At 39.2% G+C, this 16070-nt stretch overlaps 2 protein-coding genes across 3 annotated transcripts in view; one reads left to right on the top strand and one right to left on the bottom strand.

The window, feature by feature from the left end:
- The window catches only part of txndc17 (thioredoxin domain containing 17), a 45328-nt gene extending 44907 nt beyond the window's left edge, over window positions 1–421 (bottom strand). The window contains exon 1 of the mRNA XM_048612379.1: window positions 7–421. Within this exon, the coding sequence (XP_048468336.1) occupies window positions 7–406 (400 nt within the window). The 5' untranslated portion in view covers window positions 407–421. The remainder of the gene's footprint in view (window positions 1–6) is intronic.
- kiaa0753 (KIAA0753 ortholog) overlaps window positions 412–16070 on the top strand; it is a 33745-nt gene continuing 18086 nt past the window's right edge. The window contains exons 1-10 of one of the 2 annotated variants that reach the window (XM_020530457.2): window positions 412–656; window positions 998–1167; window positions 1945–2548; window positions 4981–5087; window positions 6139–6201; window positions 10151–10372; window positions 11593–11803; window positions 12666–12892; window positions 14468–14619; window positions 14924–15052. In XM_020530457.2, coding sequence (XP_020386046.1) covers window positions 1030–1167; window positions 1945–2548; window positions 4981–5087; window positions 6139–6201; window positions 10151–10372; window positions 11593–11803; window positions 12666–12892; window positions 14468–14619; window positions 14924–15052 — 1853 coding nt within the window. In that variant the 5' untranslated portion in view covers window positions 412–656; window positions 998–1029. The remainder of the gene's footprint in view (window positions 657–997; window positions 1168–1944; window positions 2549–4980; window positions 5088–6138; window positions 6202–10150; window positions 10373–11592; window positions 11804–12665; window positions 12893–14467; window positions 14620–14923; window positions 15053–16070) is intronic. The other variant, XM_020530458.2, reaches the window with a different exon arrangement.

The raw sequence follows: 16070 nt of genomic DNA, 5'->3' as shown, positions 1-16070 counted from the left end.
TCTCACCCGTCACACAGTCCGGGCACCAGCTCACACCCTGCGCATTCTTCGACCCGGTGAAATACGCGAAGATTGTCTTTTCCTTGTTGGCGTCTACCGCCTTCATAAACTCATCGTATCCAGACACTTCCAACAAATCCATCTTTGTAATCGCACGCGCACGACCAGCTCTCTTCACTTTTGAGAAGCAACAAGTCAGCCCCTCTCCGCGCTTCAGTCTGCCCTTTCTTCCGTTGGAGTCACGCGGTTGGCCAGGGGGTGCGCGTGCGTCACTCCGGACGGGAGCCCGCGTGGCGCGCATGCGTAACTTCGGAATAGTTGCCGGGCTAAGGAGGTGCGCATGCGTGGCACCCGGACCTTCCCTCTTCACGATTCCTCCCCTCTTCCCCGGACTGAAGGTGCGCATGCGTAATACGGGGCGGGCTGCCGGCGCAGTTTTGAAACCGAGCGGCGAGCACAGACTATGACAAGTCCCGGTAGCCTCTACTCAGGCCGAGCCGGGTGACGCTAACTACAGGAACCCGGTGACTAGCAACCGGGCGCCTGGCAACAGCGGGCGCTTCGGTCCTGTGACGCCGGCAGGCTGATAGCCTGGCCTTGGGCCTCAGATGCATGGTCGCAGTGTCCTGAGCAGCTCACTGACTTCACATCACCAGGTACGGGATGCGCTTAAACAAGGGGATGGGCTGTCGAAGTACATCTAAGAACTCAATCAGCTTAGTCAAACATTATCTATTTACTTACGTACTTGTGCTGACTTTCATTTATTGACCTACCCCTTCTCCAAATGTTAATTAATTCTCGCCTCGTCGGGTATCTCAAGTAATTTCATAAGGCTGCCTCTTCCCCGTTGAATTTTTTAAGTTGTCCTCATTTTTCCTCTTTCTGTTTTAACTACTTTCTTCAGAAGAAGTTTTACCTTATCATTGTGTTATTTTGGTTTTAAATTAAGTTGTGAAGAATTATCTGAGCGCTTCCATGTATATTTTTTATATAGAGTTTGGCTACTTTAGTTCAAACACTTTGGCCATGGCCACAAAGATTCAGCATCATCAAACGCAGATCCTGAATTCAGCCCAGTCCTTTGGGACTTGGGTGCCTTCCACATCACCTGGACAAGATGTTGGAAGGAGTGAACAGAGCGGACCACAATTTTATAAGAATCAGGTATATCTTTGTTATCCCTTTGGTTACCGCTGGTTTACTATATGCCTAATGATGTACAGTGCTGCCAGTTAAAAAAGAATGCTGCAATAATAATTTAAAGAATGTTAATGAAGCATAAAATTTGTGTGAAATTTGCCTTTGAAAGGAAACTGCAAATTTTGAACAATTTGTATTTCAAAATTATTTTCTGTTTGCGATAGGGTTATTTATTTCATCTGTTTATTTCCATGGTGAAGGCTTTTTAAATAAGTCTAATTAATTGTTGCTTATTTACACCCTTTGTGCAAAGAAGAAAAATTGTTACATATATCAAATATTAACAAATCAAGTGTCCAGAGGTTGTACCATGCATTGATGGAATAACACATTGTGGGCCACAGCACAGGAGCATAAATATAGTACTAGGAGTAGGCCATTTAGCCCTTTGATCCTGCTCTGCCATTCAAACAGATCATGGTCGATTGTCTTGGTAATGATCACTTTAATTACTGTTTTCCACAGTAAAAGTTCCATGTCTTGTGACAGACCTCTTAATGTATTAAGGTGATGGTGAATGGTTCCCTCATGTTGCAGGAAAGAATTGGATGCTGAATTACTCTGATTGCCCTGCTTATTTACAACGTAATACGTGGAAACAAGTTTCTCCTTCCAGTGCTGGAAGGAGAAGAAGGACAAGGCATTAGCTTATGTTTCCTTCCTTATAATTTAAATTGAAATGCTGACTGGACCATAAGATATGCTTGAATTGCTAAAGGTTTTCTTAAACTTATTTTTTAGTTAAAATTCAATAAAGATGCACTAAGTACTGTATCCAACCTGGCTGCAACAGTCACAGAACCTCGTCCAATTGTAATTGAAAAGTTACGTCAACCTTCTGATCCGCCTGTTCAGGAAGATGCCCAGAGTATGCGCAATTCTGTGCAATTTTCTTCTGTGTCTGAAGAGAGACTGAATATGGCTGTTCGGATGGCAAAGCGTGATCTGAAAAAACGGCATCTGGAAGAGCAAATGAAAGATTACTTGAGCAAACTTGAGCAAGATCAAGCAGAAACATCAAAGTATATTAATCGAGTGAAGGGGAAAGCTGTTGAAAATGCTGCATGCATCAGGAATCGGCTGAAAATGGAGACACTTACAAAGCTGAAACAGCAAAAGAGCCAAACTTCGAAAGAAGGCATTACAAAATCTGGTACCAGGGTTTATATTTGCACCTCTGACCAAGGCCAAGCTAGGCCTGCCCGCACAGATTCACCACCAACACATGACCCAGGCCCAGATCTGAATCGCCAGAACCAGGGCAACAAAACTGCTGAAGAGATCCGTAGGCTGAGAACAGAGCTCAGCAAGTACTTTCAAAAAATTGAGGAGCTGTCTAAGAGAGGTACAAAATCTTATTTTAAATAAGTAATGTGGTATTATGTAATTTGTGATATACATATACATATGCAACATCATGTAGCATGACATAAGGCATTATTGCAAACTAGGAATTTTTTGTTTTCAAACACTGTGCGTTTTACAAGTCCAGTCAAGCCTTTTGGAATTATTTAGAAGCATTTTATGGAGCCATACAGCATGGAAACAGACCCTTTGGTTTAACTCATCTGCGCCAATCAGACATCCCAATCTGACCTAGTCCCAATGGCCAGCATTTGGCCCATGTCCCTCTAAACCCTTCCTATTCATATACCTAAACTGTGATCAAAGGGATGGTTACTCATGGCTCCCAAACTTTAATAAATTGGCCCACATATCTATTGTTTGCTAGAATGCCCTGGCTAGATTTCTTGGCTTGAAAATTTGAAAAGGACTATTTTTTTTGTGCTATATACAAAAATGCATGATTTCTAAGTCTAACTTTGTTAGCTGTCAGCTGTCACACAATTTAAGGCATTAATTCAACTTCTATAAGAAACAAAATAAATAAGATGTTCAGCGGTGTTTCAGTTATGTCACATAAGATTGCTGTTGATTAGGGATTTCTGTTGAGACCACAGTCTTAAGAGTTGTGAAAAGTCATCTTTCTCAATGGTAGGTGTATGCGCATTAGCTTCCTTAGACCTCAATTTCCTTTACCTTGGAAATTCCAACAATCATTTACAGCCTTGCAACTGCTTGTCTCTCCCTAGTAGAGCCATAATAGTCTTAATTTGTGTAACAGTAATATTAAAAAAAATTGTGGATTCTGGAAATCTGAAACAAAAACAAAGTGTTGGAGAAACTCAGCAGGTGTGGCAGCATCTGTAGAAAGAAAAAGTTAGCTTTGAGTCCAGTGACCCTTCTTCATTAATTTGTGTAACCATTATTTTTGTCAATTATACCTTTTCTAAATTTGCAGAAACATCCTTAGGCACATTAGAAAAATAACTACTATACCTCCTTCAAAGAATATGAATAATAAGAATAATTAGAGTGGAACCAAAGACAACTTTTTTGCCAAAAAATCCCCACCATGTTGATTGTTGCAAGTACCTATTTGGTTAACTAATGTCCTTGCCAATTCTGTCCTGCATGAACCCAGGGTGGGGGCGTCGAAAACTAGAGGCCGTAGGTTTAAGTTGAAAGGGGAAAGATTTAAAAGGGATCGGAGGGTCAACTTTTTCATGCAGAGGTTGGTGTGTATGGAATGAGCTGCTCAAGGAGGTGGTGGAGGCAGGTACAATTACAACATTTAAAAGGTATCTGGATAGGTACATGGACAGGAATGGTTTAGTGAGAGCTTTGTTTACGAGCAGGACAGGCAGATCATAATAAGCAAGGACATACAGATCATAGGGCAAAAAAAAAACTAGACAGAGGCATACCAGTTAGATTGCACAGGGCAATGCTCTAGGCAAGGTCAACATTAGCAAGATCAGCATTATTTGAAGTTTCAGAGTCCATTCATCAGTCTAATAACAGCAGAGAAGAAGCTGTTCTTGAACCTGCTGGTGAATGTGTTCAAGTTTCTGTACCTTCTGCCTGACAGAAGAGATTGTAGGAGTGTGTTGCCGGGATGCAATGGGTGTTTGATGCCAAATTTCTGGAGCTGCCTGAGGAAGAAGAGGCGTTGTTGTGCCTCTTGCTGTGCTGTATAACTCTGACTCTACGGCTCTGAAAGAGCCCAGCAAGTCGCTCGGTTCAGGGAATGGTGATAGGCGATAAATGCTGGCCAGCCACTGATACTATGTTCCATGAGCAGAAAAAAAGTCAGAAATATTTAGTGTTTGTAGATTTCAATGTAAGTAAATTTTTAATGAATGCTGGTAAACAAATTTTCAGCATTGTTAGAGAGTTAAAATTCAAATAATTTTTGAAAAAACACTATTAGCTCTCTTTTCTTTTATTCCTGCCATCCATCCTTTCTGTGCCTAGTTTTTCTGTCTGTCTGTCTTAGTTGCATCTATTTTCCTCTCCTTTTGTGTTCCTTTCTATATTGAACAAATAATCTCAATCATACTGATACTCAATTCAGACTTTGTACTGATCATTAGTGATTCTTCATTCTGGTTAAGAAGCACAGTAGCTTCTCATGTTCACATGGTTCTTAGGTTCCTTGTACAGACAGAAATGTCTTTCCAATTATGAAATTCCAGTGCAAAATCCCATGGAAAGGATGTGTGAAAATACAATGAATAGCTGATAAGAGTTTAGCCCGTAATTTGCAGTTAGCCAATATGCATTGTTTACAATATACAAATTGATCCTGCTATCTTTCTTTCCAAAAGTATAGCAACTCTTGAATAATGAAACGTATTTCTTAAATGATACAATCATTTCACTATTTTTGGAGTTTCCTGGTAGTACATACATGAGTGTATTTTCTTCTGTTAGAGAAATATACAGATATCCTGGATCCTGAAGAAGAGCGGAGAATGCAGATAAAAAGACAAGAGCAGGCCTCTCGCTCAGCAAGGATGCTGTATGTTTTACAGCAGCAAGTGAGAACTGAGATTAAATGTTAACAAATGTATTGTTAATTATCAGTTTTTCTATTACAGATCAAATCCAGGGGACACAATAGTTTACACACTTATATGAAAAATGAGAGGTCAGCAAAGAGATTAAATTTGCCACTTGCAAGAGCCAAAATTACTCTAAGACATGTTCCTTATTTGGATAATCTGCAGTGGCACTGTTGCAGTTAGTGAATTGGCTGCTGAACTTAAAATCTTAACCAGCGTTCTGATGTTTTTTTATGACTAGTAATGACAGACTTTGAGCTTTATCTTTAGTTCAATTTTATGTGTTGATTACAGAAACTTCAGTAGACAGAATGGAATTTCCATAATTGTTATTCTGGCAAATGTATACCATGGCTGTTTCTCAGAGAATAAGAATTTTTTTAAAACTTAAATAAACCATCCATTTGTATAGAAATTATGGTGTTAGCTCACCAAGGAAAAGGCGGCCCCACTGTGAATCCCAACTTGTGAATGCAGTAATTTTGATTTTGAAGCTTTATTACAGGAATGTTTTTGACCCTTTCTTTGCTAATCTGTTTGTCTGTAAACAATATATCTCAAAAAAACTGACCGATTTCAAAGAAACCTGCTTCACAGGGTATGGGCCAAAACAGAACTGATCAGTATTTTTGCAAATAGAGGGCGATAGGATGAATTGTGTTTTAAGAATATTGTTGATTTGCTTTAGAATTTTGTGGATTGTCTCAGCTACTGTATTGGAACTGATCATTGCTGTCAAAATGTGAACTGAGTTTCAGAGCAGGTTGTTTGATATACATCTGCCTGTAGTTTCCTTAGTGAGATAAAAGCTCACTGAGATTTCTATTTTCAGCTTTATAGTTACACAGCATCAACTAGGCAGGGAAAACTAAAGGAAGAGTAGTGTCCTACACATGATAGAGACATGTGTCTTTTTAGCATTTTTTTAAAGTGACTTAGAAGTGTTGTTAATGGAACAATATTTTTACATTTGATCAGGGCAGTTGTTTCTCTTGACCTTGCATTTAATTTTTATTATTTAATTAAGGTAAACAAAATACAGGAAGAGATAGAAAAACAAAGTCCACATAAAATAAAACATACCAAAAAGGTAAGAAAATCGTTTGTTTGGATTTTGTTGACAAAACTATTTTGTTTTAGTAATGAGTAACATTGCTGTTGAGTGAAAGAAAATTTGCTCTGGTACTTTGTTTTTATGCATTTCTTTAGAATTCCAGTCGATGTTTGTAGACTTTACTAAATTATTGCTTGAGTCCCAACAGGTGGGTCACATTGTTCCTGATTCTCCTGTCAAAATTAGTTCAGTTAATGGTGCTCATTGTTTGTATACATGGAAATGGTATTGCAAATGTAGGGGGCGGGGGTGTGTGAGGAAGATGTGTAGTTAAAATCAAATAACATAAAATGATGATCTGATTGTGCTGCTCCATCACTAGCTTCACAGATACAGAACTTTGCAACCTCCCTAAACTGGAACCTGCTGGGATCCCAATCCTTCCGGGCCTGGTGCCCTGTGACTGTAGGTGTCGAACTGTACAGAGCTGCACTCTGAATTCTGGCACCGATCAGGATGTCTTCATTCTGCAGCAGTTTGAATCATCAACTGCATTTCAATCACTGCCTTAAGCCACAAGGTAGCGAAGCTTATTGGCCGACAACGGCAGCGCTCAATTCAAGCACACGTTTGCTGGAATCAGACATCATACCACACACACGATCAAATGAAACATTGGTGTTCAAATTCCACATGCTGTCCTGTTTGGATTTGAACCTGTCTCCCCACAGTATTAGAGATGGCAGGGTGTAGAGCTGGATGGGCACCGCGGGCCAGGCAGCGTCGGAGGGGCGGGGGTGCTGACATTTCGGGCCTGGAGCCTTCTTCAGAAAAAAATTTTTTTCTGGGGAGGGGTCTAGGCCCGGGGCGTCGGCCTTCCTGCTCCTCTGGTGCTGCTTGGCCTGTGGTGTTCATCCAGCTCTACACCTTGTTATCTCAGATTCTCCAGCATCTGCAGTTCCTACTATCTCTCCCCACAGTATTAGCCTGGTCCCCCAGTAACATCACAACGACACCATGGCATTGTGGGCCCCTTGGCCATTTTCAGGGAGGGGTGAATTGAGACACACACACACACCCTGCCACAGGAGCTCCAACAAGAAGCAGCTGAACCACAGACTGACCTGTTTGAGGACAGCTTGGCACAGTTGCCTTGGAGTTAGAAAGTTGCACACAAAGAGGAGTTTCTGTGCATCAACTTGGCTACAGTGCAGTGCAGAGGGAGTGCTGCACAGTCATGGTGCTCAGATCCTGTTTGCTGGTTGCAGTGGTGTCGATTAAAGATGGGATGGTACCATTCGGAACAAAAAAAGACAACAGTCTTTCTTAAACCTGACAGCATCAAAACACAGAACCTACTCCTGTCACTTGCCATGTATAAGCATCAGTTTCATGGTGCTTCACCACCATCTGTGGAAAGTGATGTTTGTTGAGCTGTTTCTGGGAGATCTGCTGAGATCTTCCAAATGTGTGTTTTTGAAGTGAATCCGAGAGAAGTGACTGAGCTGGTGGGAGTGCTCAGATTGTTCTCCACTCCAGTTGTTTGCATTTCTGGTTTATTCTGCAAAGTTTGCACTTTGCCAGACTGTTTGGGGACTGGGCACAGAATAATCTGACAATTGTGTTCCCAGTGGCAGGATCCAGATAAATTAGTGCTAACGTGCCTCCTGTATTCCTATCGGTTAAGACCCGGTGACTGAGATGCCAATTGTACGACAGCTGGGCATGTATCTGGCTGGTGCTTTGGGCTCTGGGCCAGAATCACACATCAGCCGTGGAGCTCAGAGCTGGGAGAGGTCGTCCACTAGTCCCCCATAGTGCTCCTTGCTGCAGGATCATGGCTGACTTTGTCTGTTGAATGGGGTTCTAGGTAATACATGGAACTCTGGGCAGTAAGACAGTGTGCAGAATTGATTTTTAACAGTATTGAAAAATGGCCAACACAGGTCAAACAAAGGGCTCTTTAAAAAGCTATTATGTTTCTGCACTCACTCTCTGCCTCCAGACCTCCAATTGTTGCACTTGTCACAGGACAATAGCTCGAGTTGTAAAATACAACAAAAATGGACGCTTGAAGGGCAGACAGGGTTCAAAGAATTAGTACCGGCCTCTGTGACGTCACTATCATTCACACCAACACTGCCCTCATTTATCATTTAAATCAGGGGCCATTAATAACATTCACTGTAAATGAATGAGGAGCGTGTCTTAACTCTCAAAATGCCACACCATTAGGGCCAGCCTTTCGCATATGCCCGTGCTATCTGACTCTGTTTAAAGACCCTTGCACTAATGAATTCAATGAGAAGCTGAACATGTTCATATCTTTTGTAATAATGTCAAAACCCTTGCGCTCTTCAGCATTTACTGAAGCCTGTAATTAAGGGAATGTGTCAATAAGTCCTGCAGATCAAGAAAGGAAAACTGATTCTTTTCCAGATTACATTTGTTTTTAAATAGAGGATAAGGTATGATTTCAGTCTTTAACATCTTGCTGAGAAAGCTCCCTTGGTGAGAATTGGCAGATTGATCTGATTGTCCTGATAGGTGAGAGGAAATGTCCCATAAATGCCCAGGGTGTGTCAACTGGTCAGAGGAAAGTGCTTGCTTATTGGATCCGCCATTTGTTAATCTGTCCGTCATTAATCCAATGGAAGCGTGTCTAACAGGAAATGTATAAAGTGGTATTCAATCCCAATAGGCAAACCCTGTCAGAATCTGAGGAGGAAACACAAATCACACAATCGCAGGATTGTGACGGTGCAGAAGCAGGCCATTCAGCCCATTGTGTCTCTGCTAGTTCTATTCCCTAGTGCCAATCTCCTGCCTTTTCCCTGCAGCCCTATCCAAATAACCATCTGATGTCCTGTTGAATGCCTCGTAGTAGGTGGCTGTTTGGAAAGAGAGTATGGAGACGGCCACATTGAAGTTGTTTGACCATGAACTGAATTCCCTGTATTCGGGAACTGGCTTACCTTCAGGAAGCTGAAATATTTAAGGTGCGTTTGGGCCCAAAGACCTTCTTAAAATCTGTTTATAAGATGTGGGCATCAATGGCTAGGCCAGCACTTATTGCCCATCTCTTTGATGTCTTCACTGTGGGCTTAGAGTCACATGTAGGCCATCAGTACATTTCGTGTGTCCTCGCTGTTGCACAGTTTGGAGCTGAGGACAGTTGAAGGCATGACTGTCCTTGGTGGAGTGATTACAATTGGAAATGAGCAAGAACATATGGATGATAATGGAATAGTTTAGATTAGATGGGCTCCAGATTGGTTTCACAGGTCGGTGCAACATCAAGGGCCGAAGGGCCTGTACTGCGCTGTAATGTTCTATGTGTTGCATCAAAATGCAAACAATGACACAAAGTTGCCGAACTGAATGTAACGCCAAACGTTTTGTGAATAATCTTAACCCATGTGGTCATTATTGACAATCAATTTCACTGGCACTAAAAGTGTAATTGTTACAAGTATAGAGTGTAGACTGGAGATTTGAAAATATGAAAAAAAATTAAAACTTGTCTGTTTTTCTCTCTCTAATTGAAATCTTCCTTTCCTGCTCTTAATTACTCTTTGTATTTCACACTGTGCACTGTAATTTGTTCTTCATCCTTGCCCTTGCTGTATTTGTTTTGCAGTTTTTCACTGGTTGAGGGGCTACCTAGTTGCTTGACCTGTTTGCTTGAGTTCCAAATGCTCTGTAACCCTCACTGTGACATTTTCAATTTGCCTTTGAAGCAACTAACCACACGAATGAAATAATCTAAACGTACAAAAGCAATTCTTGTGAGAAGCCGTGCTGTAGCAAAATGGTGTGCTGAATAAAAAAGTTGTGCAATGTTTAGTATAAAAATTGTTTACATTAGCACCTTACCAAAAGCTTGAGTTAATAAAAATGATTGTACTTAAATTAATATGATTGACTTCAATTTTAACATATCTGTTTCTGAAACAGGTATTATTGCAGTTTTTATATATTTCAGTCTCGTGCCATGTCTCGGTTAGCAGCTGCGCACAGAGGAGCTGTTCGTGCGTTGCAAATGTTTGTTGGTCAACTTTCTGGACAATCAGAACAGCAGATTCCTACTTACTGTAAGGAACTGGGTCAGTTAATTCGACAGCTTTCCCTTTGCTCGGCCAAAATGGAAAGTGACATGGATGCTTCTATACCAGAAACCATTATTAATATCCTGCAACAAGTTGAGGTAAGTCATAGTAAAAATTTCAGAAACATTAAGGTGCAGTGTTACAACCTTAAATTTGTATTTCAGTTTCTTTGTAACAAGGGTGCCTTTTTAATGGTATTTGTGAACATGCAAACACCCAAAATAGACATCCAGTGCATTACAATTTTTCCCTCCTACCCAATGGCTCCTTTCATTCACTGTAAAGGAGTTTAACTTACTGCTGCAATAGGAAGACTATTAAACCTTAATGTGCCAAGTTATTCTATTTTCTTTGACGTCTATGAATTTGTTTCATTGGACTAATTTTACGAAGTCCCATCTTCTGCTTTTGCCAATTCTAAAGGCTTAACTGAAAACTTAAGTGCGCTGGCAGTGTCACGCAGTCAGTAAGTTCTTCACCTGGAAAACTCCTGCCAGTATATACAGTAATGCTTTGAATTTTTGGAGGAAAAAGGTCCGTTTGAGAAGATATTGTGTGAAATTGACCGTTTGTCTGGGCAGTTTGATTCTTGCTGATTGGACAGTAAAGCCACTAAACATGCCATTTTGTTTTGCTGCCACACTGTTGTGTGGTAGTTGTAAATCTGATTTACAAATGCTTCAAGCAGAGAAGCTGTGACTGAACCCAAATGTCATTATTACCAATCTGTGACTTGCATGTACACAGTTATGGGGAGGCTTTGTAAGTTGTAAGAATTATACACAATATGTTTGACTGATCTATTTTGCTGTTTGATGCTTATGAAGGACAGATAACATTAATACAAATATATAGTGGTAGGGACAGTTTGTGTTAAGTTTTCTCACTTGGGAAATTAGACATATAGAACATTTTTGGGCCTGGTAAACAAGGAACTGGTACTCAAAATTGAAGATGTTATTAATCTTGATAAAACATTAAAGTCAATAAGCAAAAATATTTTGAACTTTCATAAGTTGCTTCATGTACTAGTAGGACATTTACTTACTCTCCAGTTCCTCTTAAGAATGATTTGCACAGCTCTAGTTTGGAGAGATATTGTGCTTCCTACAGTTTCAGACAAAATTAAAGTAAGGAATAACTGTAACTTATTGTTAACAATCTGGTCATGGAGAGCAAAATTTGCATCTATCTAAGCTGCCCACTAGGGATGGACTATGTTTTGGAACACCTCAAATGTAAAAGAAAAAGGGGACAAAATCTCATGAATGTTAAGTATTACTTGAGATCAAAGATGTTTGTTTTGTGGATTTATCAGGACCTGGATTCACTGCTTGGGAGCCAATTTCCTCAAAAGAAAACAAATCAATTGCTACAGAGAGCCCGCAGTGTTTCACCGCCAAGCAGAAAAGGACCTCTAGGTAGACACAGAAGCCGCTCTGCTGAAAGATTACAAAAATCATCCATCACAAAGGACAATGTTTCATATGCACTGAAACAATTGCCGCCTCTTAAGACAGCACAGATTGGTAAGTCAGTCCATTTCTTTCAAAAAAAAAAACCCTATTAAATCTGAGGAGTTACTAATATTAAGAAAAGAAGAAGAACTTAACATGGATGTTTCTGCTGTGACTAATTGCTTGTGACCAAAGTTAACAATTCATTCTAATAAAATAACATCTGTGAATGAAATGTAAGTGAAAACTTATACTTGCCATTACCAGAAGTAAATTATTCTACATCTGCCTTTATAGCTGATAATTGTACTGAATCCTATCTTGTTCAAAATTAGACAACACTCGAGGTGTAGATGAGAGCATTATCCGCTTTAATCATGATTCCCCTTAACTTTTAAGCTATTTTGTCATAGTTCAATAATCTGTAAACTTTTTTGCTCTGTGTTAGTTGGACCCAATGAAGGTCACATTTACTGAGACTTGGGTTTCCTTGAACAACCTTTTGGCTATTTCAGTTACATTCATGATATCTGCCTATTCCCATTTTTCTTGCTAACTGTAGCATACTAGACATGTAAACATTAATTTTCAACTGCCATGGGTCTGATAAGCACATCCTTGTGTAAAATTCTACAATATCTGAGTTAATTGTGAGAACTTATTTACTTAGATGGTTTGTTTTAAAAAAAAAGGGGGTGCTCTTTTTCTGAATGTAACTGATAGAAGCTTATACATGAATAATGACATAAAATTCTTTTATATGTAGAATTTGGTTTGGAAACAATAAAGTAATTCATTGCTTTATGCAAAAACGATTTGCATGATCTTGCATTAATAATTTGAACGGAATTATTAAAGATAGAAAAATAAAGCTTTTTTTGATTAGTGTATACTTCAATTAAAATGTTGCTTTTAAAATATATTTTCTGTACAGATGAAAATATTCATGTTGCTGAATCTCCCAGACCCCAGCTATGTGGTAGAGAGTCTCTGCCCATCCAAGAAGAGCAGCAACAACAAGAGGAAGGCCCTCCGACTCCTGATAGGAGTACTGTGCTGAGGGCTGGGTTAGATGCTTTACAACGTGTTGGAGCCTTGAAAAAATCTGTTACGGAAAGAAAGGCAACAAAGAAAGGAGTGCTACTGCCTACCAGGTCATATGTAAGTTGTGTTCAAAGATAATAGTATGATATTATAAGTGGATACTAGGGACAGAATAGTAGTGATTTGAAGAGGGTCTTTAGACAAGATGCAGCTGAAGACATGTAAAATGTGTTGCTTTGTGCTTAAACAGCAACTAGGGTGAGCAGCAGGCTTTGTGGCTGCTATGCCATTACATTGTCACTAAGGGGTGACCTCTGATTGCCAATGCTTGTCTGGCTGCACAGCAGCCTTTCAATGATGGTGTGAGTCAAGAGATGCTGATATCAACTGGTGAATTGTTCCAGGGATAGCAGATGGTAAGATGGAGGTAGAATTGGCATTGTGGGGTGCAATGGGGATGGAGTATGTAGTTTATAAGGCAAGTTTGCTAAGCTGTGGTGAGAATTCTCGCTAGGTCTTGTAGTGAAAAGCCTTCAAGAAACACAACACAACTCACACTTAGCCAAACAAAAAACCTTGAGATTCAGCCCAAGGTTTCAAATTGATAATCCTGTTTGTTTTAGCTATCATTTATTAATTTTGTGAGTTGCATTAAAGTCACACATCATCTTGACTTGTAACTATATTGTCCTTTCTTCATTGTCACTGGATTAAAATCCTGAGACTTCCTTCCTGAGCAGCATTGTAAGTGTATCCACTTGATATGAATTTCATTGGTTCAAGAAGACAGCTGACCACCACCTTCCCAAGGACTATTCGAGATTGGCAATAAATGTTAGCTTAGCCAGTAATGCCCACGTTCCGTAAAATATTTTTAAAAAATTCGTATGTATAACTTTGTTCAGAAATTATAGAGTGAATTAGTGAAATTTCTAGTGGCGGTGACTGATTAATGAACCTTCTGGTTTGACACTAATTTTTAAAAAAATTGTTTGAGACATTCATTGATGTAGCTCCTTTTCTTTTTGAAGGCTTTTGGAGATTGGACAGCTATGTTCAAGTTGACTTTTTGATGCAGCATTGAATCTATTTTGAAGATATTTCTTAAGAGATGATTTAAAATTTGTTTTTTGTTTCACTGCCCTTTCATACATCATGTTTGGTGTAGTTCTGAATAGGCTTCAAGTCAGCTAGAAATGAATCCAATGGAATTGATACCTGGCAGATGATCTCTCATGGTTTTGACTTTGCTGTCACTTAACTGTGGTCCGTGTGGAAAAAAAATTCTCAACCTTCATTTTTAAAGTTTATAATGTTTGCAAAGAACCAGCTGTTATCATTAAAATTTGAATCCAATATTTGGGTGCAAGTGAGCAGACTTATGTGCATGTCTGACTAAATGTAAATATGGAGGCAGCAGTACAACTCGGCATTGCCAGCTTTAAACTTGTATGAGCATGGATTGGTTTCAAACCAGTACATGCAACATGCATGCAGTATTATCTGGGACTTCTGAGATTGCTGTGAAAAATTGCCAGGTGTATTGCTGGCTCTTGAACATCTGGCTTATATTGCTCTTTTAGCACTGACCATGCTACTTTATTGAATCTCTTGATTATATTGAAAGCTGAAATAATTTAGTCAACTACTGTTTATGTTTAATTTCCTTTCAATTTATTGAATTAATTTTAGCAGCAAAGAGGACAGAATACTCTTGAAATGCAAGCCTGTTTTCAGAAAGCCACAGTAAGTTCAGAACTAAAGAGATACCAGGGACCTCCTAAAGAAAGCAGACCTCCCTGGATTCCAGGCTATCCTAGTTGTCCTCTTGGACCTTCTAAACGGCAAGTAATCTGTGCAACAATGTACAAAAACTATGTATATTGTCATTTGTTAACAGCTGTGTATATATCCTCCGTTTGAACATTTTTAAGTTATTTTGTTTTCTGTGTATATAAGAACAAAAATAAAATCATTTAATTATTTAAAATAAAACTATTATAATCTTAATGCAGTATTTTATAAATACATGATTGTTTTTATTGTGGTTGTGGCAGTGAGATTTAAATTTGACCTATGCTATTATTGCTGGATTATACTATAAAATGTTAGTGCCTCATGAGAATAAATATTTTTATGGTTCCTTAGAATTCCGTGGAAGAAACAGAAAACAAAATTGGAAAGCCAGAAATCTAAACCTGCAGACAAAAGTCAAATTTGCTTGTTAAAGGAAATGGAACAAGAAAGGCAAGAAGCTGCTAACACTGAAGCAATCAGGTAGTTATGCTATTGAATCTGTTTTGAAGATATTTGAAGATATTTTTGAAGATGGTTCACAGGAGGATTATAAATGAGGAAAGCCATTTGGCCCATTTTCATCTATTGGAGGAAATTTGAATCCTTTTCAATTGTAACATTCTGTTCTTTATCAAATAGTTCCAGTATTTTGCTTCTAATACTTCATAATTTTCTCTATATAGCTCACTATGTCAAGAATAGATATCAGTACTGAGATTATCCTTTGCTAGTATGAAATGTATTCTGCTCCTGCAGTTTAAATTAAACTAATATGCTGGGTTATGTATTGCAACATAGAAACAAAGAGAAAAGGGGCAAGAGTGGGCCTTCCAGCCCATTACACGTGCTGCACCATTCAGTGTGATCATGGCTGATCCTCTATTTCAATGCCATGCTGTCTCACTGTCCTGTGCCTGTTGCCACTTTCATCTCTAGATATCTATTTCTTCATCAGGTGTATTCAGTGGCTTGGCCTTGTTATGATCCCAGCTGTTGTTATTACTGAACATGCTCAATCCCGGACTGAAATCTGGCTTGATATATCATGTTTTATTTCTTCAGTTTTAACAAGGTGGTTTATTATTGACACACAAGTATGAAATGCTGTAGATTTGCTTTTAACAATAAAATAGAAGTTGGCATTTATAGTTAAAGGAATAGAGAATAAAACGAGAGAAGTATTGCTGCAACAGTACAAGATCATAGTAAGACTATACCGCATACAATTTTGGCCCCCTTACTTGAAGAGAAAGGTAGTTGAATGGCATGCAGGTTAAGTAGATTGATTCCAGAGATGAGGGGTTTGACTTATGAAGACAGATTGAACAGTTTAGCCTATACTCTCTGGAATTTGGAGGAATGCGAGGAATCTAATTGAGGTATAGAAGATACTAAAGAGGATTGACAAAGTAAAAGTGGAAAGTATGTTTACTCCTATAGGGCAATCTAGAACAGAGGTCATAGCTTTATCAGAAGGAGTAGCAGATTTAAAACACAG

Source organism: Rhincodon typus, chromosome 26, assembly GCF_021869965.1.
Source record: "Rhincodon typus isolate 14 chromosome 26, sRhiTyp1.1, whole genome shotgun sequence".
Classification (NCBI taxonomy): Eukaryota; Metazoa; Chordata; class Chondrichthyes; order Orectolobiformes; family Rhincodontidae; genus Rhincodon; species Rhincodon typus.
This window is presented reverse-complemented; position numbering and strand designations above follow the sequence as displayed.